The sequence below is a fragment of the Lycorma delicatula genome, chromosome 1 (assembly GCF_047948215.1).
Source record: "Lycorma delicatula isolate Av1 chromosome 1, ASM4794821v1, whole genome shotgun sequence".
Lineage (NCBI taxonomy): Eukaryota > Metazoa > Arthropoda > Insecta > Hemiptera > Fulgoridae > Lycorma > Lycorma delicatula.
The window spans coordinates 25,192,646-25,217,731 of record NC_134455.1 but is presented as its reverse complement, the minus strand read 5'-3'; the positions used below and the strand labels follow the sequence as shown (position 1 = coordinate 25,217,731).

Sequence of the window (25,086 nt, the reverse complement as noted above, 5' to 3'; positions counted from 1 at the left end):
CATGTTTCTATAACATGTTCAAAACAATAAAAACTTGTTCAAACATACTATAACATGTTCAAAACATGTCTGATTATGTTCTAACATGTTCAAAACAATAAAATATCGTTAATTTTCTTTAGATAAATGTAGGCCAACAGATAATTTATATCCTTGAACACAGTGCTGAGACCGCTAGAAGAAAATTAAGTCATTAGGCGTCCTAAAATGAAAATGGGTTCAAACGTTCGGTGAATATCGTTCTTCTCTTCCTGGATCAAATCTCTAAATTTTAAATGTAACCAACGGACAAAAAGATTTTCTACGTTCTCGATCATATATATCGAGTAGTCACGCTATCTGTTCCATATTGCTGTGCCATATTCAAGACGAGATCTCACTAGAGATTAAAAAATTGAGAACTGTTAGGACTCAAAAACGTTTTGGCTGTACATTTGACCAAGCCGAGATTTCTTCTAGCTTTATTTACAATGGTGTCACAATGAGTAGACATAAATAACTTTGAACCCTAAAGAATTCCGAGATCTCTGACAACTGTCTTTCTTTCAGTCTTAACGTAATCGATTTTATATTTAGAAAATTGAAATATAAGTTTTCCTAGAAAGATAATTATTATTTAAAAAAGATCTACCATCTTTTTTTTTAATTTATCGATAAAGAATTCGAGAGCGCCAACTAGGTGACTTGATTATATCTTAAGCAATATTAAATGATCAGCGGAATTCATAAGTCTACAAATTTTAAGATAATCAGCATAAAATTGGGAATGACATGATAACTGGTCACCATCATCGTTGATAAACAATAAAAACAAATGAGGACCAAGTACGGAACTCTAAGCAACACCTGATTAAACACGGATAAAGGAAGGAGATATTTTATCACCAAACTTAATATTAAAAAATCTTCTAGTTACTTTAAATTTCCAAAATCCCACGTTCTACTCTCCACCTTTTCTTACACTTTTGGTTTTTGGGTCGCTGGGTCTTTCCCACTTCTCTCTTATTGTATGTTCATGGAGGCGACGGTAGGGCTCTAAGGTGGGGAGGCTATAAAAAAAAAGTTAATAATTATCATAGCCTGTGGGAAGCTACTGTATTACCTATCATTATAATTATTTACGTTATAATTATATTGTAAATTATATTATTATTTTTATTAAGTATTTAATTAATTAGCAGCCTATTCAATATATATTTGTTAAAATATAAGTATTTAATAAATACTTATACTGTTATTTAATACGATTAATTACATAAATCATTACTATTATTAACAATTTATTTCATTACTATTTTGTTTATTCAAGTAAATTTTATCCTAGTTAACCTATTTTTTTATTTACTTAACTCTAATCATATTTACGTAAAGTTGAACTTGAACATTTTTCTGAATAAATTTATTTACAACTTTGCTAATGTAAACTTTGCTTCCTGTTACCTCATTAATATCGCAGATTTCGGGATATAAGTGTGTACTCCGGTTAAATTTTCTACTTTTATTAAAATTATTTAACTACAATCGTTTTAAATTTGTAGACAAAATGTTGTAACAATCACAATCGCTCTTTATTCCACAATAATTCGAACGTTCGTTACTATTGATTTTTATGAACAATAGTCAATAAATATGTTAATTATTATTTAAAATGAATTGTTAATTGCGTAATAAAAATACCATAAATAGATCAAAAAATTAATTAGGGAACTAAATTGAAACTTCTCGCACAAATGCGCGCCCACAACTTAATAAACACACGTAGCTACTATCTACTACGAAAAAAGTGTAAATACGCCTGTCAAAACCAATACATCGAACTAGAATGAGGTAGGCTATAGTTAATTTATAAATTTTTTTACGTTAAAATTATTTTCAAAATGTAAATTTCTGTTATTATTAAACTTCTATAGTCACACTCTTTTTAGTTATAAATGTATAAATAATTCTGTAGTTTTACAATAAAAAAACAAAAAAAAAAACCATAATTTTTTATAGCATTAGTAAAAATGGAAAAGATGCAGGCATCATATTAAACTTAATGTTGAAATAATAAAAACGTTATAACAATTCTGAAACTTTTTTTTGTTGTTAATAAACAGAGTATCCATAAAGTCTTTCGATAATTACAAAAAACCCTATTTCAGTTACAGCTGTGCGGTTTGTGACAAAAGAAAAAAAAAATTATCAAGCTTTTTTATCATGTCAATAAACTACAACATGTGCGCCTTTTGTCACCTGTTTACGCTTATTATGCCTGTTTACTTTCCCTGAGGTATGAAAAGTAGCCTCGTCTGAAAAACACACACGGTCCAAGTACTCATCTTCGATATCAATCCGTTGTAAAATCTCGGTCGCAAAGGCAGCACGACGAGGACTGTCATATGGCTGTGGATGTTGTAATATCTGAAATTTATACGCGTGCAACCTTAGTTTCTTATGTAAAATTGAATTGTATACACTGTTCTCCCAGAAATCCCTAGTTCACGAGATGCGCGACAGATAAATTTGGAAGAGCTATGTAGAAATACTTACCGCACAACCTCAACCTGCTCTTCACTGACGGATGACCGCCTTGTTCGCGGAAGTTCGATTGCAATTCCAGTTTCCTTAAACTTTGCACACCACGCAACGATATTCTTCCTATCAGGTGCTGATCGTCCGTATTCCCTTCTAAAATTTCGCTGCAAAGTAATCGGTGATTTCGACTCGTGATACCACAACACACATTGTGCTTTCTCCTGGATTGACGCCATTTTATAAAAAAAATTTATAAAATCACACTGCCTTCTACTCTGCCTCTACCTGCAACAAACCAATATAAAAAAAAAATTGATAATTCTTTTCTTTCTTTTTCCACAAACCGCACAGCTGTAACTGTAATAGTTTTTTTGTAATTGTAATAAATTTTTGTAATCAAGATATTATTTTATATATAGGTAGTTATTTAATTTGTATGTAACAATTACTTTTGACACTTACGGTATATACTGGTCGCAGTTATCAATTCGACAAAGGATATTGAAAGATTCACGCATTAAAATTCTTTTTTAAATGAAATTTATTTACTTTTAAGCGTCTAAAATTAGTAAATTATTTCCACAAATACTAATTCTGATCCTACTATGAAGTTTACAATAACTAATAAATATTAATACAAAATTAAGGAGCGAGTACATTGTATTGAGATAATTATAAAATGGATAATAACCTTTATACAAGGATTATTTACAAAGCTTATACTTTAATCGACGAATAATGGCACTTTTTATAAGGACGGAATACCGGATTGCTTTCCGGTCTTTTTCTTAGATTGTGATTATGTTAAAATTTTAACTTCGATTATATCCTGGGAGAGTTTCAAACTTTTTGCCTCCTTCTACTAGTGAGATTATCCTCCAGTCTGCCCTCTAAAGACCTTTCAGTGTTAATGACCGACTAGATACCTAATTGATTTTGTGCAGGATGTAAGATACTCTCTCTTCGTGGAGAGAGCCACATTTCGTGGCTGTAGGCGGTTGCCTGCCGCTTAGTATTTTTTTTAAAAGTGAAGGAACGAGAACCTAAGTTTTGGAGAATTTTCTTCTTCGTCTTTTTTGTTCAGTTGGTATGAGCTATTCTATCTGCCTATTTGAGACTCTCTTTTGCTTCTTTTTCTTCTTACTCCCTTGAAGCAATGCGGTTTTATGAACCTGAGTTTCTTTCTTTCATCTTTTTAACGTGACTCTGCATGTCCCACTCGCTGGTCCTTGGTATTATTTATACCACCGGGACTAGCGATTGTACTAACAGAAGTAGAAGCCGATACTTCCTATTGTTAATTAAAATTTAACGGTTTCAAAATATCTGTCCGAACCTTTTACAATATTCTAAGAATTTTTTCCATTATTTCTCTTTATTTTTTTTTCTAGATTTTTCTTTTTAATCTATTTCTCGGTTTAAGTTTTTAATTTTCTCTCTCGTTCTCTCTTATTCTGTTATTTTCCTTAACTAGACGTTTTTTCTATCGTCATAATATCGATTATAATGAAGATGTATGCTGCTGTATTAAAATAAGTTTTTAGAATATCATTCATATTCGATAAAGTATCTGAAAAAAAATCTGAATAATAAAATTTAAAAAAAGGATTTTACATGTTGTACCTTTCACCATTAAACATTGGAATCTTGAGTATGATCGTTTAAACATTAAAAAAAGTTGTATTACTCGTAATATAAAAAGGCTAAAACATGAAGTTATAGTATACATAGACTCAAACTACCATTTTACTAAAGAAATTTTTATACATTTTTATACAAGTCAATAAACGATAAACTATAGATAAACGATAAAATAAACAACAGTGATCAGAAACTGCGACCTCGTTGCTTCAAAGCCAACAATTATTCCTTCCGATCAGTACAATTGATAAGCTCCCTATTTATCTGCATTGATGTATATTGAACTTAGATATGCATGTTGTATCTATTTGTTCATTATGTTACCTTTATAAACTACTCACTACTACTTTCAGCTGCATCACATTAATTACTGACCTATTTACAGACTTCCCATCGTAATTATTATTGCTATTTATTGATTATTAAAATTTATAAATTTTTTTATAAATTAATTTTTCAATAGAAGTGGATCTCTTCGTACTTGAGTAACAGAACTTTTGCTGTTAGGTATGCTAGATATACTTCCCATCGGGAATTCTCCGCAATCTCTGGAGTTCCACAGAGTTCCAACCTTGGTCCTTTGCTTTTTTTACTTTTTGTCGATGACATTGCTGAATTCGTCTCCATTGGTCCGAGTATATATGCCGATGACCTTACCATTTTTCTCCAAATTAAAAGCAAACATGACCACCTACTGTTGCAAAATAGTATTAACTCTGTTTATCAATGGGCAATAAGAAATCATATGCCGCTAATTTTGTTTCAAAAATAAAACATATTCCGTTCTTCCGTAACACTAATATTGCTTGCTTTAGATACACAATAGATTCTCTTCCGATTACTACCGTAAACTCCGTCATCGATCTAGGCATACTTCATGACTCTAAGCTCCCTACCTTTCTGAACATGCAGACAGGATTGTGAGCAGAGCGAAGTGAAACTTCTTGGTCTGTTGAAATGGATTTCGCACCTTTTGTTGATCCTCAAACTTGTGTCTTACACTTCAAGGAACTTGTTCGAAGCCAACTTGAATATTCCACCTCAACCTGCAATTTTCGAAATTGCAGGTAAACTTAATTGCAATTAAACTTCGAAAAACATTGAATCCATCCAGAACAACTTTCTGACTTGGCTTTCTCACAAATTTAATCTTCAAGATCTAGACAAACAACAGCTTAAATCACCTTAAAATTTACCATCTCTTGTATGCCGCAGAGAATATTTTGATTTACTGTTTTTTCATAAAGTATTACATGGGTGTAATCCTACGGAAAATGAACTGTAGCTGCATATATCCGGACGCAAAATAAGAAACTTTTGCCCTCTTGTATAGTCTATGTAAATTATTTCATCGACAGAGAGAAGCACTTTTACTGCGGTAAGCAAATGCAATGGAATAGATTTTTTCAGCCAAGGAAGAATTTCGTTCATGAACTAAGAAGGCTATATTCTAGTGTGATAAACGACATTTGAAACATACAATTGTGTTTTAAAACTGGATTGCTACAAAACTGACTACGACCCTCTTCTGCTTGTCCGTAGTTAAGTATTGTAATTTAAAAAGTATTCTCTGTGTTATTATTTTTATAATTGAAACCGGTTTCATGTTAAATAATTATACGTTAGTTTTTAGTAATATCATTGTCATTTTGTATTATTTATCATTGCCATTGTAATCTTTGTTATCATTGTTATTTAATTATTTTTTTATTATTACTGTTAAATAATATAAACCTTCTTCTGCTTATCCGTAGATAAGTGTGATAATTTAAAACTATTCTCCATTTTATTATTTTTAATATTGAAAACCGGTTTTATGTTTAATAATAATCTGATTTTTTACTACTGTCATATTAATCATTGTCATCATTGTTATTTTTATTAATAATTATTATTACTACTAAAATAGTAATTATTTGAGTTAAAACTCTTCTTCTTCTTATTATTATTATTATTAATATTATTATTTTTTTTTTTTTTTTGAGGTTTTTAGGGGCATCGACTACTTTGGTCATTACCCCATCCCACTTCAAAAAAAAATGAAAAAAAAGGTTCGATAATTCACATTCTTATGAATCAAAATGTTCAAAAATTTACATTCTTCTTTTTTTTTTTGTCTTCAGTCATTTGACTGGTTTGATGCAGCTCTCCAAGATTCCCTATCTAGTGCTAGTCGTTTCATTTCAGTATACCCTCTACATCCTACATCCCTAACAATTTGTTTTACATATTCCAAACGTGGCCTGCCTACACAATTTTTCCCTTCTACCTGTCCTTCCAAAATTAAAGCGACTATTCCAGGATGCCTTAGTATGTGGCCTATAAGTCTGTCTCTTCTTTTAACTATATTTTTCCAAATGCTTCTTTATTCATCTATTTGCCGCAATACCTCCTCATTTGTCACTTTATCCACCCATCTGATTTTTAACATTCTCCTATAGCACCACATTTCAAAAGCTTCTAACCTTTTCTTCTCAGATACTCCGATTGTCCAAGTTTCACTTCCATATAAAGCGACACTCCAAACATACACTTTCAAAAATCTTTTCCTGACATTTAAATTAATTTTTGATGTAAACAACTTATATTTCTTACTGAAGGCTCGTTTAGCTTGTGCTATTCGGCATTTTATATCGCTCCTGCTTCGTCCATCTTTAGTAATTCTACTTCCCAAATAACAAAATTCTTCTACCTCCATAATCTTGTCTCCTCCTATTTTCACATTCAGTGGTCCATCTTTGTTATTTCTACTACATTTCATTACTTTTGTTTTGTTCTTGTTTATTTTCATGCGATAGTTCTTGCGTAGGACTTCATCTATGGCGTTCATTGTTTCTTCTAAATCCTTTTTATTCTCGGCTAGAATTACTATATCATCAGCAAATCGTAGCATCTTTATCTTTTCACCTTGTACTGTTACTCCGAATCTAAATTGTTCTTTAACATCATTAACTGCTAGTTCCATGTAAAGATTAAAAAGTAACGGAGATAGAGAACATCCTTGTCGGACTCCCTTTCTTATTATGGCTTCTTTCTTATGTTCTTCAACTGCTACTGTTGCTGTTTGGTTCCTGTACATGTTAGCAATTGTTCTTCTATCTCTGTATTTGAACCCTAATTTTTTTTAAATGCTGAACATTTTATTCCAGTCTACGTTATCGAATGCCTTTTCTAGGTCTATAAACGCCAAGTATGTTGGTTTGTTTTTCTTTAATCTTCCTTCTACTATTAATCGGAGGCCTAAAATTGCTTCCCTTGTCCCTATACTTTTCCTGAAACCAAATTGGTCTTCTCCTAACACTTCCTCCACTCTCCTCTCAATTCTTCTGTATAGAATTCTAGTTAAGATTTTTGATGCATGACTAGTTAAACTAATTGTTCTGTATTCTTCACATTTATCTGCCCCTGATTTCTTTGGTATCATTACTATAACACTTTTTTTGAAGTCTGACGGAAATTCCCCTTTTTCATAAATATTACACACCAGTTTGTATAATCTATCAATCGCCTCCTCCCCTGCACTGCGCAGTAATTCTACAGGTATTCCGTCTATTCCAGGAGCCTCATTCTTCTGTAACTTCGAATCCAGAATATTACTTCCTAGGCTTTCCTTTCGGCCATCCTTTCTTGCACCGTTTCTCCATTCTTCTAACGGCCTCAACCTCTGATGACAGCGTATCTGAGGCCTCAGACATGGCATCGTCTTCCTCTTTTCCCGATGCCAGTGACGTTCTGCGGCTGACGTCAGGAGACAAAAACATCGTTGGTGCAGTTAGCATCGTTGCTATTGAATCTAAACTAGCAAGCGATGCACTTTCCGCGGCTGATGAACTGGATTCTACCTCTACTGCAGTGCTGGGTCTAGCTGAAATAGATGCTCTCGTTGAAGCTGTTCTTTGAGCTTTTGGAGGCTCCATTGTTGCAGTTTTTATTTCATCTGCGTCTAGTGCTTTTTCTATAATAACTTGCACCTCCATTTCAGTAGAGTCAGATTTTCTTGTCACAATTTCTTTTGTTTTGTGACTACATGACGGAGTGATCTGTTTCTCTCCGTCAGATAAATCAAGATTTTTAATTTTTACGCAAGTTGGTGACTTTACAATCGCAGATTTAGTTGGTTTTTTAAACGGCGCTGGTGCGTCTCTCATGTCAACGGCGTCAGTCCGAGGATGAGCCTTCTCATCTTTACTTTGTTTTCTCTGATGAGTCGACTCAATCTTTGAATCAATGATTCTTTCAATCATTGTCGCAAGACTTGGTGCCATCGTGTTAAGCAACTGCTCCACATTAATTTTAGATGTGGAAGGGGCAGCCGCTGCTTCTGCGTAAGAAGTCGATGGTCGTGGTGTACGCTGATTAACAGTTTTCTTCGCTTCAGGATAACTGACCTTCTGAAGCGTTTTAACTTCCTGAATGGCCGTTTCTAATTTATATGTAGGGCAGTTTCTTGAACGACAATTGTGATGCCCTTTACAGTTAACGCAGGTTGGAGGGTCTTTACATGGGTCCCCCTCGTGTGTTTTCTCTCCACATATACATATTTCCTGCGCTTCACATCTTGCTGCTGTGTGTCCGAATCGTTGACACTTAAAACATCTCACCGGCTGCGGAATGAAAGCTCGTACATCAAGCCGATGGATGCCAGCTCGTACCTTTTCAGGAAGATTCGGCCTATTATATGTCAAAACATGCGAGGCCGAAGAAGAATCTCACCATTTCTTCTCATAGTAAGTCTGCGACATTGAGTCACTCCCTGACTCGACATTTCTTGTACAATTTCTTCTTCTGTACAATTAAGAAGATCGCGACAAACAACAACTCCTCTGGATGAGTTCAATGTGCTATGCGGTTGGACAGAAACCGCAAATTCACAGATCTTCTTCAACGCCTGAACTTTCTGGCTTTGCATGTCGTTGATGGTTTCAACATGCAATCCATTAAAAGTTTTACGAATTTCTTTGACGAGACGACCAGCACAATTAGTAATTTCTCTTGCGATTAAGAATGGACTAACTTTTTGAAAGTTTCCATTCTCCTTTGTAATAATTAAAAATCTTGGCTTAGGTACGCTAAAGCCAAATAAACTTTTCTTTAATTCTTTAGTGATTCTATCAGCATCTTTCTTTATCTTATCAGATTCCTTACTTTTTTCCTCTTCGCTTGTGGCGAATCGGAGTTTTCTAAACGAGGTTGTTTACGTGCACCCTCTGCCACGTTAGTTTGTTCAAGAATATTCATGAATATATATCCCTTCTGTAGCAAGGCTAGCCGCCGGGGTACACCCCCACTCCAGGGCTACTAACCTTGGAGGTCCGATCCGGTACTCCGGTGGAACCGGCATATGTCCTGGCAGAGAGCGGATGCGCAGTCTCTGCACTGACTTCAGGCTCCTACTCACCGAAGATTTCAGCGCTCCCATGCACCGACATACATGGGCACCATTGCTACATGCTTGCCATCGCAGGGGTCATGTGGACAACGGAAGGGTCTCCGTTACACCTGCAATAACATTGACCCTGGCCGCCACATCGCCAGCTCTAAGAGTGGTATGAATCCATTTCCAAAATCGTTTGTTATTCCATTTCCTGCAGGTAGCAAAAAATCCAGTCCGTTTAGTGACCTGAAGTTGGAACCAGGTAAAACTTAACAAAGCATAACCGAGGAATTTACTCGGACCCCGTTAGCCACCTATATGTAATGTACGAAGGTACAGCTGTTGCCGCCCTGGACGTGGAACGTAGATGTTGTGTTCCGGACGTGGGGATTATCTACCTCAGGGCATTATTATTATTATTATTATTATTATTATTATTATTATTATTATTATTATTATTATTATTATTATTATTATTATTATTATTATTATTATTATTATTAAAACTCTAATAATTCATTTTATTTTTATTAAATTTACAATTATTATTATTAAAATGTATTATTATTATTAAAATTGGATTCTGAATTATGTTTTTTGAATTATGTGTGAATTGTTAACAGTGTAATTATTGTAAAATTGAATTATATGAACATGTTTTTCTGTACTATGTGCAATATGCAAAGGCTTTATGTAGCCGTTCTATTTCAGAAAACAAAAAACCAAATAAATTATTATTATTTGTCGATGAAGATAAAGAACGTGATTGCTAAGCTTTCTGCCTTACTAGAAGAAGACTTCGAGGAGGAAAGAAGAATCAAACGTACGAGAATTGCAATGAATGTTTCCACGAGCACTGCAGAGCCAGAGGAAGTGCGATTTCTATCAGCCTGGAAGAGGACAAAAGAGAAGAAGAAGAAAAGGGATTCTGGTGGTAAGAAGGAACCCCTAGCATCCACGAGCGGGACTCAACCGGGCACCCTTCCAAATCCAAATCATCCACAGTGCAACCGTGGACACTAGTGGAAAGTGCAAAAACGGCCAGAACTCTGAAGATAAAGAAGTTGCAAAGGAGCAACAAAAACCTTTCAGAGGCAGAAACAAAAGCAAAAATAAAAAAAAGAGGAAGAAACGTAAAGAAACGATTCTCATAAAAAAGACCGAGGAGAAAACTTATGCCGAAACTCTCAGTCAAATCCGGAAGGAAATAAAACTGGAGGAGAATGAGGCAGAGGTAGTGACAATAAGAAAAACCAGGGCGGGAGATGTTCTGATTGAACTCGGGAGCACCACCAGAGAGAAACAGAACTTCAGTGCTCCCTTGAAGGTTGTACTCGGAGAAGGTGCCGTAGTCCTCAGTCTGGAACCGCGGGAGGCTCTGCAGATCCGGGATCTAGACTGTGTTACAGAGAAGGAGAATGTGGAAGCAGCACTGGAAAGAGATCTCGAAGATATAGAAGACTGCCGGGTTAGCGTTACTCGGTGTTTCAGGTGCAATGGGTACGGGCATCTGGCTCATGGATTTAAGGCCCCTAACAGGAGCTGGCTCTGCCACAAGTGCGGGATAGGAGAGCACAAGGCAAAGGAGTGTTCCGCCCCCCTCGGTGCATGCTCTGCCTAGAAAAAGACGTGAACGCTCCACAGCTGTCCCGAGCAACCGGAACAAGAGAGTGTCATTCTTCCGGGAAGCCCTGGAGCAGGTGATGAGAAGGCTTCGTTAGAATACTCAACGTTCTACAGGCCAACCTCTATAAGAGCCGGCTGGCCGTTGACTTGCTGCTACAGCTAGCCAGAGACAGGTAGGCCGACTTGGTGCTGATCTACGAGCAGTACCATGACTATTCCGAATGGTTTCTGGACTGTCGCCATATGGATTCTGTATCGCAGCTGAACCCAAGTTCAAAGGCGCGGCGCAAGCGAGGAGTTCGTTTTGGTCTGCTGCGGTGAAGTGGTGATTTTTAGTTGTTACCTCACCCCAAATGACTTGATAGCGAACTTCCGCCCGAAGGTTGAGCGCTGGAGGATGTTGTCCTTGCTGCCGCCGGTGGGTTGGTGGTAGCTGGGGACTTCAACACCAGGGCATTAACTGGGATATGGCGCATAACAACTACAGAGGGACATAAATTCTGGATTGATAGATTTATTTAATGATGTATTTAATTCTGCGGCACCTACTAGGCTTGTAATCCTCAGTACAGGAACACGATGACGTTCCGCCGTCCAGAATATTCGGAGACCATTCCCGATATTTCCCTCGCCTTCGAAGAGCTGGTCACGCTCGTCTAGGACTGGAAAGTTCTCGAGGATTACACCGGTAGCTACCACCAATACATCTCTTTTAGAGTCCCATTGGTGCACGGGAGCGCGCGGGGCCCCCACGGCTAGTGAAATCGACGAGAAGAGATTCGGGAAGCTGGTGCTGAAGCCGTAGTTGCTTCCTCCATGCGGTTGATCGCTTCTGTATGCGACGCTTCCATGCCCCACGGGGGGCCGAGGTACCGGAATCGACCCGTGTACTGGTGGACACCGGAGATTGCGAGGTTGCACCAGAAGTGTCTTCGACGGAGACGAGCGGCGCAACGTTCAAGGAATCGCACGGACGCAAACGCCAGGTCAGCTGAGTATAAAACGGCAAAGAAGCGGCTCTGTTGAACCATTAACGTGAGCAAGGCACGCTGCGAGAACTGACGGAAACCGTGGATGCAGATCCTTGGGGGCTGGGTTATCAGATAGTAACTTGGTGATTAGGGATCTCGCGGTCACCAACTCCACTAGACGAGACTAAAGCGGAGCATGTCGTTAAAGACGTTGTTCCCGACCTACTAGGTTCGTACCAAGCGGGACTTCCCGCTTACCAAGCGACGACTTGGGCGACTTCCCGCTCTTCTCGAATGGATGATCTGGAGGGAATCCTACGGTCACTGAAGTCCAGAAAAACCCCTAGTCCCGACGAATTACCGGGCGAGGTGCTCAAGCTGGTGGGGCGCTGCAGGTGCCGTCTACTTCAAGATATGTATAATGCAAATCTGGAGGCTGGGACATTCAGCGCCAGATGGAAGTCCGCGCGTCTTACGCTGATTCCCAAGAGCAAAGAAGACCCAGAGTCGCCATACTCCTGCCGCCCATTGTGTACGCTTGACACAGCTGGGAAGGTATTAGAGAAACTGATAAAGAAAAGACTGGTTGCGGTGATGAATCTGGCAGATAGCCTGTCACCCAACTAGTACGGTTTCTGGTAGGGTCGATCAACCCTAGATGCAGTCCAAAAGGTTGTTGGGACAGTGCGGCGAGCAGAGAACCACAATAATTTTTCAAGCCGTATGATCCTTCTCATTACGTTGAACGTGAAAATCGTCGAGATGGCGCTACAACTCGCGGCTGCATGGAAATCCATGCCTTCGGCAGTGCAGTCACCATCCCGCCGACAGCGATGCTTACTCATTCAAAAATTGCCCTCGTCAAAAGGACGCTACACCTCACAGCTGCATGATTACTCATACCCTCGGCAGTGCAGTCACCGTTCCGCCCACAGCAAACATTTTAACAATAATCACCATTATTTATTCTGACAAAACGTGGCACGATGCCAACACGCCTACCTCCGGGCAATTAACTGTCCAGGCGATTCCTAGCTACCTGGGGTGGTACTTATACTCCTTCAGTCGTACTGCTCGTGCAAGGAATCGGAAGAAGCCAGCCACTGTAGACCATTCTCTGGGAGTCTTCAAGTTGATTCGCAGATCAAGAAAGGAATTTACTCTCTCGAGTTCCCTAACAACTCTGGTACGTTCAGCCTCGTACTGTGGAAAAACATAAAGGACATGGTCCGCAGTGTCATCAACCCTAAAATCCGGGCACAAGCCCGAATCAGCCAAACCAAACCTAGCCAAACTATTCCTAAAAGCCCATGTCCTGAAAGGAAGTGAGTTGTGTACCCACCTAACTGCTCGCAGCTCCCTAACATTTGGTTTACTTGGGATTTCTCCTGCCTCTACACCATTCGGTCACCCTAAGACTGAATGTCTGTACCATAAACGGACCTGAGCCTCGAACAGTTTAGTCACCAGTATCCTAACATAGCTAACAGCGTGAGCGGACTAAGCGTGGTGCCATACACCATCGGCATACGTGTCCCAACCGCTCACTTGTCTTATATTTGCTAAAATGGGTATCGTCAACTACTAACCCCGTCAAATACTAAAAATATATATAACATCCATAAAAAAATTTATTTCATTTAGGCACCAATTCGCCGCCACGCCTAGATCGCTGAATGCCAGCAAGTATCTGTCCACAGAGTTATAGCGCTTCGAGCCATAATAATTAGCTGGTGATAAGCCACACTTAGGGTTAGCTTCCCACGGCAATGCGGTAAGAATCTTTCACTTAAGTAAACTGCGGATGCCGATTGAACACAGAAACCGCATCTAGGAACTCCCACATGGTCCAATAATGCGGCTCTCGCCAAACTGATTCGCCTTTGTGAGCGTCAAATTTTCCCCTTGAATCTAAGTTCCAGGGTGGTCCGATCTCTGTCCAAAACAAAACACCTAGGTACTTATGAACTCAAACTCGACTGATTATACAGCCTTTATATTTAATATGGGGGTTACGACTGTAATATAATTTGTCTGCACCCTTGAGAAGCATATACTTCGTCTTGGGCTCAGAAATCCTTAAATTTTGAATGTCCATTCAGCCCTCTGCGGTTGACAAGGCCGCCTGCACCCGGTCTTCTAGCTGTGGTCGTGAATTATCACGAATTAAGAGGTGATAGTCATCGGCGAAAGCCTGGACCGTGACCCCTTCTATAAATGTCAATTCAAGAAATGCGTCGAATACCAGGTTCCACAGCAGGGCACCGAGTACGGAACCCTGCGGGCTTCCCTGGTAATGGATTTTTCACAACTAGGTGCGCATCATTAAACAGAGCCGTACGGTTAGACAAATAGTTACGTACCACGGCCTGCAGGGCTACGCGAACATTGCGGCGTTCCAACGCATAGAGGACAGAACTCCAACACAAGGAAGGAAATGCTGCCTCTATGTCTATAAAAATTGCCAAAACTTATTTACAGTCGGCGCTTTCCACCTCGGCAAGAGCATTTAAGATTCAATCCTTAGTGCCAACCCCTTTCGTGAAGCCATACTGGCCTCGACTTAGAAAACAGTTCACCTCAATGCTTTCCCAGAGCTGTTCCACAACCAGCCTTTTACTTTTCACTTTTACTTCTTTTCCTTTCATTTTATTTTAGGCTACAGATACTATGTTATCTCTACTTTCACCACAGGCATTTTAAATCTTACTGCCTGTTACAAAAAAAAAAAATAATGTGATATGGAAATAGACTCCCCAAGCCAGGGAGTGGAATAAACTCCACTATCATCAGGAACTGAAATGAACAAGGTTTAGCCAGGAAAGGCTAACAGAGAGTGATAATAGAGAGATACAAGCAAAGGGTGAACAGTATCACTCAAGGATTCTGAAGCTCATAATAAAACGGAGGAGCTCCAGAGAGGCCGCTTATCATACTATTCCGTATTCTTTGCTCTTTACTTTCTTTTACCTGTTTAGCCTCCGGTAATTACCTTTCAGATAATACTTCAGAGGATGAATGAAGATGATATGTATGAGTGTAAATGAAGTGTAGTCTTGCACAGTCTCAGTTCGATCATTCCTGAGATGTGTGGTTAATTGAAACCCAACCAACAAAGAACACCGGTATCCACGATCTAGTATTCTAACCCGTGTAAAAATAACTGACTTTACTAGGACTTGAACGCTGGAACTCTCGATTTCCAAATCAGCTATTTTGAGAAGACGAGTTCACCACTAGACCAACCCGATTGGTATCATACTAATTCCTGGGGTATTGCAATTGCCACATTCCTAGGCCATATACGAGAGATTTAACATTAATAGTTTTATATTCCTGTGATTCTAAATATTGCATTATTTTATTTGAATTTATTATAGTAAATATTAACCTATTACATAAAAGCTTCTTACAATTCAGATATGAGTATGTCGAAAAACTGAAGATAAATCTTAACTTTTCCTGTCTTGTAATTTATATGTGGTAGAATTTGGAGCTAGTGTGGACTGAAATGAAAACATGACCGCACTGTGCGGGATCCTGACGTAGAATATAACTAACACTAATTGTCCATCCGAACGAAATGAAGAATGCGACCACACTGGACGGAATTCTTATCTAGAATATTAGTACAAGCCTCACCTTCCGGTTAGCGCTAGCACCCACTAGATCGCAGCACCGGACGGTGCTGCGACGTGGAACGGAACAATATGCTATTTACAAATTAATAATTATTATTGCATTAGACTAGAGAAGCGTAATCATTTTATAAAAGCTAGATGATTTTAGAGGCATTTTTGTAGAAGAGTATTCTGCAGTTGATAGAGCAATTTTCTCTCTGATTAAAATATTCTATTTTGTTTGATAAATATTATTTTCAAATAATTTAATTTAAAAATGGTGAGATTAAAGGTTTCGTAAAAGCACACATTGTTATATATTCACAATAAATGCGAAGTTGGAAGGATAAAACCCAGTGACAGGTTGCAATAATTTTTATATACGAGAAATATATTGTATATTATATGCATTTCCCTAAAATGAATTTGGTGAATAGTTTTTTTTTTTAAATTTAAATTTAACAGGGATAAAATTAGAGACCTTAAGAATCCTTGAAAGAAAAATAAGCATGTTTTTTTTTCTGACTGTCTCTGTTAGCAAAATTTTCCAACCACTAACAGGTTCTCTAATTTCAATCATCAAAATACGGACTGAAAAAAATCTGGAAAGATTTTACTTTATGATGGAAAGATTAATGTGTGATTTAAATAGGAATATTAAGAATATCATACCTATTTGTTTTTTTAATTTTTAATTTTTTTTTTACATTTTGCAGATGAACCTTACAATAATGATGAATTTCACTGTTTCAAAGAAAGAGGCATACCAGCTCATAAAGTATGTGATGGTAAACCTGACTGCATAGGAGGAATGGATGAATTACAAAAATTATGTCGTAAGCATCATAACCTAATTTTATGCTAATTGGAAGTATATTTGTTACAAATATTTTTTCATTTTACTAATAACCAAGCTGAAGACAGGAATGCATACTTTGTATAAGCTTCAAATTTAACAGAAATAAGGTTATATTTTTCATTTGTGACATTTTCAGTTTAAAAATTGTAAGAAAGGAGATTAAATATTATTCATTTTTTATATTTTTATTATTTGCAAAATTTTTTTTTTTTGTTTTCAATTAGTTTAATTTTAGTGGAAAACAGTATTTTATATTAGCCTAAATTTTTAAATTATGATTATGATAAAAGGGGATCCTTATGAAATTCTTTAATTTAATTTAACCTTGTGCACTGATATATGATAAATACAAATTATATATTTCTAGTTATTCACAGTTGTAACCGTGGACTGATTCTTTGTATGATCACTACCATCTGGCATATATATATATATGTGTATAAAGACGAATCAATCCATATTTTTTTTCATTTTTTTTATAATTTTTTATATTTTGTATGTTAGTTGAGTTCCTTTTTTTTGTTCAATTTACTATTTTTATTTTTCATAATAACATTAAAAGAAACCAAGTGGCACTAATAAATAAATTCAAAGAAGCAAAAAATAACTTTAAGACTAATATGAAGAAGTTTCATACTTTAATATTTTTTTAAACATTTTTTCATTTATTATTAAAATCTATTTTTCTGAAAATTGTTGTTAGGTAAGAATTTATGTAACAGATAATGATAATACCTATAAACAGTGATAGGAGAACCTAGTTAACATAGTTTCTCCTATCTTGAGGAGTATTACAAATTTGTTCTAGGTTCTCTTTTATTTGTTATTAACATAAATAGTTCAAATAAACTGAAAAATGACAACTGATAAATACATATTTCACATGTTGCATGCATATACACACTGTATGTATATTTAATTCACAGTAGCATATACTCGATAACATATGCATTGAATACCACTTAAGGATATTCAGTGGTTCAAAATTAGATTCAGTATTTAATGATCCAATTAGATTCTGAACGAAATAGCAGAAACTAAATCAGAATTAAAAAAACAGGCATTTAAATAAACCAGAACAAAACAAATTATAAAATTCTTTAACTATTTATGCAATGCAAAAGACAAAGGAAAAGTAATTTTATTCTCAGTAAAAATAAAGTTTTTCTTGAAATACGCATATATACATAATCATTATTAAGTCTACATACATATACAATTATTATTTTAATTTTACAGCCTCAATGGACCAGTTTAGTCTGTCTGTGTCCAGTCATCTTCTTTGATGACTGCACTGTTCCGTTCTTTCAAATCTCCCAGTACGCCTTCATTCATTCTGATCTCTCCCTTCTTTCCTCATCCGTAAATACCTTTTTCACTGTTGTAGTTTTTTCTGATTTTGGTCTAAATCTTGTTTTTTATCCTTTAGTTGCTTGATATTTTCTGTCTTGTTTTATAAATCTTCCAAAATTATTTCCAGTTCCTCCATATCCTCTCATTTCCTTGATCCATCCTACTCTTTTCCTCTAATCCCAAAGTATCTCTATGACCTGTCTTATTAATCTGCTTTCTGGTGCCCTCATGGGATGCCCAAAAAAAAGAGATCCTCTTCTTCCATATAATGTCTTAGGTGGGCTCTAGGTCCCTGTAAACCACTTTATTTGACACTACCCACCATTTTCCTTCTCTTTGATGTTTCTTATTTACACACATTCTAGTTATTCTCTCCACTTTTAGAATCTTGTCAATTTTCTTCCCCTGAGTGAGAGTTTTGCTACAGTATGTTACTTCTGGTTGAATTGTTTTTTAATGTTTTAATTTCATGTTTATTGTTAAGCATTTTTTTTTTTTTTGTATGTGGACCATGTAAATTTTTATTATTACTTTCTTACCAGGTGGGTTTTTCATATAAGTTGTATGTTATAATTTCTCCTAGGTATTTAAACTGTTTTTACAATTTTTTTTTTTTTTTTTTTTTCTGTTGTTCATTATTATGTGTTTTATTACTAATGGGTCTGCTACCATTATTTCTGTTCTTTCGAATGAGATTAGGAGCCCTATTCTTTGCACTATATTTTGAAGGCTCGTTAATTGGGTTTTGGATTATTAGTTATACTAATAAACATTACAGATTACAAAGAAAGAACCATAAATATAAAAATAACAGATAATTTAGAATAAATAATGTCCCTAAAATATTATTTAGGAAAATAATATTTTCCATGTTATTCCCTTGTAGTTTGTGTATCCCTGTGATTTCACTGGATCTTGATCTGTTCAAATTCAAAATTTGAGTTTCCCTGGTGGGATGAGGGAATTCACATTGTTTATTTGTTGTCCTGAGTCTAAATTTTTATTTTCAGTTAGTCTTTAGTATTTACAGATGCTCAGGTTCATCATTATCTTTAAGGTGACTTTTTTCCTGGGTGCACAATAAAGTGTCGTTATTAACATCCAGGTACAATAACTACTGGTGGCGAAACCTAATGTACGAGTGGTCAGGGACAAGGACTGGCTGACCGATCGACGAGAGGACGCGGCATTGAAGGACCTCACGGGAAGATATGCAATCTCCAAGCGACATCCAGGAGAGGGGTTCGTCAGGGTAAAGGTGGGGGAGATTTACGTCTACTGTTGTTATATCTCCCCCAACTCTACGTGGGAGAGCTACATGGCATTCCTTGACGAACTAGGGGAAGATCTACGACGGGCTGGGGTTCCCGCTCTGGTCGTGGGGGACTTCAATGCGAAGAATGCGGAGTAGGTGGAAACATCACAGACGATCGGGGAGAAGAGTTAGCTGGTCTAACCGCCTCGCTCGGATTGGTCAGTCTGAACGACGACACCCCCACCTTCTGGAGAGGTGACAGAGGATCGGTCCTTGACCGCCGGAGGCGGTTCAGCAAGGCTGTGGGACGGCACTTGAGACAAGAAGAAGCCCTAGAAGACGAGTGTACTGGTGGACCGATGCGATCGGTGAGATTAGGGCGAATGTTCAGCGTCTGCGGCTTCGCCTTAATAGAGGCAGAGCGAGAGAGAGGGACAACATCGACGAGTTGGCGTGAGACCTGCGACTGGAGAGGAATCGTCTGAAGAGGGAGATCCGGAAGGAGAAGGGCGAGGCTTGGAAGAGACTCCTCGACCAGCTTCAGGACGACCCTTGGGGGCAGGCCTACAAGCTTGTCACCAAGAGGCTGGGGAGGAGGCTGCCGATCATAGCCAGCGACATGATCGGTGGTATCGTCGACTCGCTCTTCCCCTTTTTACCAGAGGTGGAGTGGCGAGTGGCGCCGATGGAAGACATCAGACGGATCTCTCTCCCAGAGCTTCAGGGAGCCGCTGCACGGATCAACATCAGGAAGAGCCCGGGCCCAGATGGGGTGCCGGGAGCAGTGGCTCGATTGGTGGTGGAGGCGTTCCCGTTGTTGGTGCTGGACTGTATGAACAGCGCCTTCGTACGAGGGGGGGGGGGAACAACGCCTTCCAACACGTCTTCCCGGCGTGTTGGAAGGTCGCGCGACTGGTACTGTTACCGAAGCCGGGCCGAACTCTCGGCGACTCAGGAGCATTCAGGCCAGTGTGCTTGCTTAGCACACTGGGCAAAGTCTTTGAGAGGGTTGTCGAGGGCCGGCTGACGGCGGAAGTATTGGCGGGGGGGCTCTCCCCTCGTCAGTACGGATTTAGAAAAGGGAGGTCGACGATCCACGCAGTACGAGAAGTGATGCGTTTTATTGACAATGCCGCGAGCGGGACTTGGCGAACGAGGAGGATTCCGGCCCTAGTGCTGCTCGACGTCCGCAACGCCTTCAACAGCCTGCCTTGGGGTCATCGGTCAGGCGTTGGGGGCGAGGAGGATCTCCGGTCAGCTCCAGCATATCTTGCGGGAGTACCTAAGTGACCGGAGAGTGCACGCAGACACTGATGCTGGACAGCGGGAGTTTCAATTTCAGCGGGAGATTCAGCGGAAGGCGTGCCGGCTACAAGTAGGTTAGTGACGGGGAGGGTAGCTCCATAGCGGAGGATGGAGTTAGCTGTCCGGAAGAGGTGGTTGGCTCGCTTCGATGAGGCTTTGGGACCCCGGTGGGAGATCATCTGGAAGGAGGCAGCTAGGGTGGAAAGAGACTCCTGCCACGGCACTTCAAGGCGACCATGCTATGTCTTAACAGGCGCGGAGGCTGGTTTCCTTGGGGTGCTTAACAAGTTAAAAAAAAAAAAAAAAAAAAAAAAAATACAATAACTAGAGCCACTGGGTTGGTCTACTAGTGGTGAACGCGTCTTCCCAAATCAGCTGATTTGGAAGTCGAGAGTTCCAGCATTCAAGTCCTAGTAAAGCCAGCTATTTTTACACGGATTTGAATACTAGATCATGGATACCGGTGTTATTTGGTGGTTGGGTTTCAATTAACCACATATCTCAGGAATGGTCGAACTGAGAATGTACAAGACTACAATTCATTTACACTCATACATATCATCCTCATTCATCCTTTGAAGAATTATCTAAACGGTAGTTACCGGAGGCTAAACAGGGAAAAGAAAGAAGAAGGTACAATAACTACTGTAATATTATAGGAAATAATATTACTATAGGAAACAATTTGACTTAACAACATCAAGCTTAAAAATTAAATAATAGTAATATAAAACAAATAAAATGAACAATTAAAATACACACCATCCTAAAATGAAATATTTCTCGTACAGTGCAGCACAGATTTAAAGTGACTGTGCTGTATGCTAAAGCAAAGTAAAAACACAATGATCTACAATATTAAAAATCCAATTTAGTCAACAAAATTACCATCTGGCACGTGCCAAATGGTATATATAGAAAAAACACATCATAGTAATAAACAAATATTACAATACAGATACACGGGCTTAAGAAATAAACATTTGATAACAATCATACTGTTCTGTAGAATAAATTGGATGTTAGTCCCTAATTTAAATTTTCAATGTAATGCAGCATAACAGATCCAGCCCACAAGAATGTGGTGTACCATTAGCTGGCAGTGGCAGTGAACACAAACGAGTGCATTGGGTCATGAGATGTCCATGAGTGAGTCTAGCATTCCCTATTCAAAAACAGCAGATGATAACTTTCTCTTGATGGTTATTCCTGTATGAAGAGCTCCACAGTGTTTTTAAGTGGATGAATTTTACCATTGAGAGTAGCATTCCATTCACTTGCCACTCATTACGAACCATCCTAAAGAAAACAGACAAGATCATCAGAAACAACGCGATTAGTGAAAAAAAACTGTAAACAAGCCTTTTTTGCTGCATTATTAGCGCACTCAATGCCTGAAATTCCAATACAGCTGGGGATCCAGCAGAAGCTTGCACTTGTGTTATGTTGAGCCATTTCAGAAATAATAGACTGTGAAATAATAGACATTATCAACACACAACAGGGTATCTGAAGTACATATCAGAATGTTGAGCTAAGCATATTTAAAGCCTTATTAATAGCATACAGGTCAATGACAAAAATAATGGCGATGCTGGGAGGGCCAAACATGTATGTTCTATTCTTCTTCTTCAAGTGACATCTCCTTTCAGGAGGTTTGCAATCATCATCACTCCTTTGACCTTTGAGTAGGTAGCTCGGAACAGTTCAGTGAATGTTGCACTGAACCATTCCTTCAGATTGCGCAATCATGAAATTCTGCACCTCCCAATGTTACGCCTGCCCACTATCTTCCCCTGCATGATGAACTGGAGTAACTCGAACTTCTCTCCTCTTTTTATGTGACCTAGATACTTCAATTTCCTTGTTTTTACTGTAGACATAATCTCAAGTTGTTGATTCATACTCTCGAGTACCTTGATGTTTGACACCTTATCCTTCCAAGATATCCTTAGCATGCATCACCACATTTCAAAGGCTGCCAGCTTTTTCATGTGTAGTTTTTCCAATGTCCTTGCCTTCATTCCATAAGCAGCACAGGAAACACATAAAATTTTATCATTCTAGCCCACAGATATAATCTGACCTGCTGATCACACAAGAAAGTACGCATTTTGAGAAATGTGCTTCTAGCCATTTCTATCTGGGTTTTAATTTCCAGTGTTTGGTCCATGTTGTTGGTTTTCCAAGTACCAAGGTATTTGTACTTGATGTTCTTTCAATTATCGTATTTTCGATGTATAACTCGGAGCCCGCAATTTTTGATTTCGTTATCATGATGTACTTCGTCTTCTTGAGGTTCATTCTAAGGCCGTACTGTATACTAACATCTTTAATCTTCTGAACTACTCTCTGTAGATCATTCAAAGTCTCCGTTATGATGACAGTGATTTCTATCAGTAACTTATACCTCATAAACTCAGCAGAGTATGACGATGCAAGAGAAATTTCCATAAAGCTTCTCCTCCACTTCGTCCGAAAAAAAAATTGTCATAAATCAGTTTCCAAACGTATTCCCCATATCAACTGGCGTGGTGTCGAAGATGCCGTTGCTTTCCAGTTCAACTGGCAGCGGAGATTATCCTGATGCATGCATAGCCCGTACTTTTCTCCACAGAAACGATGGTGGAGCTGTCCACATAATTCGACCATGATTTCCGTTTAGCACATCCTGCCCCCGGTAGGGGAAGACGCCTTCCGTCACCCCCTCCGTTCATAGCCCTTAGAGGCTTCACCGGAGCTCATCTTTGAAACCTGGGCTTTTGACATATTCTAGTTCGCCTTGGCCACGATGCTACCGATGCGATTGCCACGAGTGACATTCCCATCGGTGTACTACTATTTAATGAACTCAAAACAAGACAGTTTTGAGTTCAAAACTGAAAGAACTTATCTACCTGCAAAAAGGTAAAAGTGAGTTCAACAAACAACACGAAGCATAAAACGAAACATAAAAATATTACACAACAATAATAACACAAGTAACGTTGAAACAAAACAAAAAAAAAAACGACAAAAACAACAACAAAAATGTAATTTATAAAACAAAACATCAACAAAAACAGAATACAAGAGAAATCCAAGCAGGGCTCTAAAGATCCCCTCAGCAATCCTATCCAACGGCATACACCTCGGCATACACCGCATTTCAGAAAGCGCAGAGCATCAGTTAAGACGGGAAAGTAGGGATGCTGAACACAAGAACGAATCAATACACGAAAATGTACTTGATGAAGATGACATAAATGTGTACAACCCATCTTTCAGTAAGCAGAGATCCAAGTTCTGCCTCAGTCAGTTAACTGTGGTACCTCGAGAAGAACATGTTGATGAGGCCCACGAATAGTGATAGGCGTTGAAATCTCCAGTTATTAGATAGAGCAAAGGAATCTGTGATAACAGAATGGACAGATCATCCTCACTGATATGGGAATTTGAGTGAAGGTAAAAGTTGCAGACATTCATTTTAAATAGTGCCAATAACTTCACTGAGACTGCAGGGATGTTTATAGCCAGTAGAATCCATGTAGTTAATACGACTTCCTTCAGGAAAACAGCCACACCTTTACGTTCTCTAGTTTCATAGTCTTATCTCTTCCAGTCAAAGCCACAAAAAGACACATATCCTGGAGACGGAAGTGATCTCTTGCAGATACAGAATTAAAAGATTTTCTTTCTTCAGTTGGATTTTGATATCCTCACAGTGACAACAGAGACCGCAATCATTCTTCTGAATAATATTAGTATCCATAAAAAATACTTTTTTCTTGTTATGTATAAAACTCTATATGCAGATTATTTATCAAATACTACCCGGCTTTTTTTTTTTTGATTTCATAACCTTTAAGAAGTGCTTTGCTTCTTTATTGGCTTCATCCACCATCATATCCTCGTAGAAGACCTTGAGAAGATCCTTTCACAGAGATCTTGATAGTATGCTGTGTAATCAGTCCAGCAGTAACTTTATGTGATGATGAACCTAGTGGTTATAGGTCTTTCTAGAAGTTACCTTCTTACCAGTATTCAATGTGGCAATAGCAGATGTGAGGGACTTTACTTATTCTGATTAAGCTTCTACCATTTTAGTCAGTTCTTTTCACAATGCACATTCGTTCTTTTTTTGTACATTGTTGTGAGAGAGCCTGGACAAAACTAACACTAGGTTCTACAGGATTCCTCATGTTGAGAGACTTTCTGTACTCCCAATGAGCCACAGGGAAGGACACTTTCTGCTTAGAACAGATCTTCAATATAGCCTTTTCTTCTTTATAAAGGTAACATTCCCGAGACCTTGTCAAATGTGGACCTTTACAATTAATACATTTTTCTACTTCTTGTATAAAGGAAAACAAACTTGTTCTTTTTTCCAACCAATTTTTTTATGACCAAAACCCCTGATACTGGAAACAGTGTCTGAGGTTTGGTACATATGGTTGCAATGAACAGGAAAGGTTACCAACTTTTATGCGGTCAGAACAGTTAAGACTAGTAAAAGTTAGAACTAGCAAGAGGTTGATACATCAACACCATTCTCCTTTCTCATAATCCTCTGCACAGACGTGATG

General features: G+C 38.2%; 1 protein-coding gene across 2 annotated transcripts in view; it reads left to right on the top strand.

The window, feature by feature from the left end:
• LOC142333076 (uncharacterized) overlaps window positions 1–25,086 on the top strand; it is a 61,476-nt gene that overhangs the window by 11,682 nt on the left and 24,708 nt on the right. Inside the window, exon 2 of one of the 2 annotated variants that reach the window (XM_075379940.1) lies at window positions 16,466–16,585. The exons of the other annotated variant lie outside the window; for it this stretch is intronic. Within the exon in view, the coding sequence (XP_075236055.1) occupies window positions 16,466–16,585 (120 nt within the window). The remainder of the gene's footprint in view (window positions 1–16,465; window positions 16,586–25,086) is intronic. 2 annotated transcript variants of the gene reach the window in all.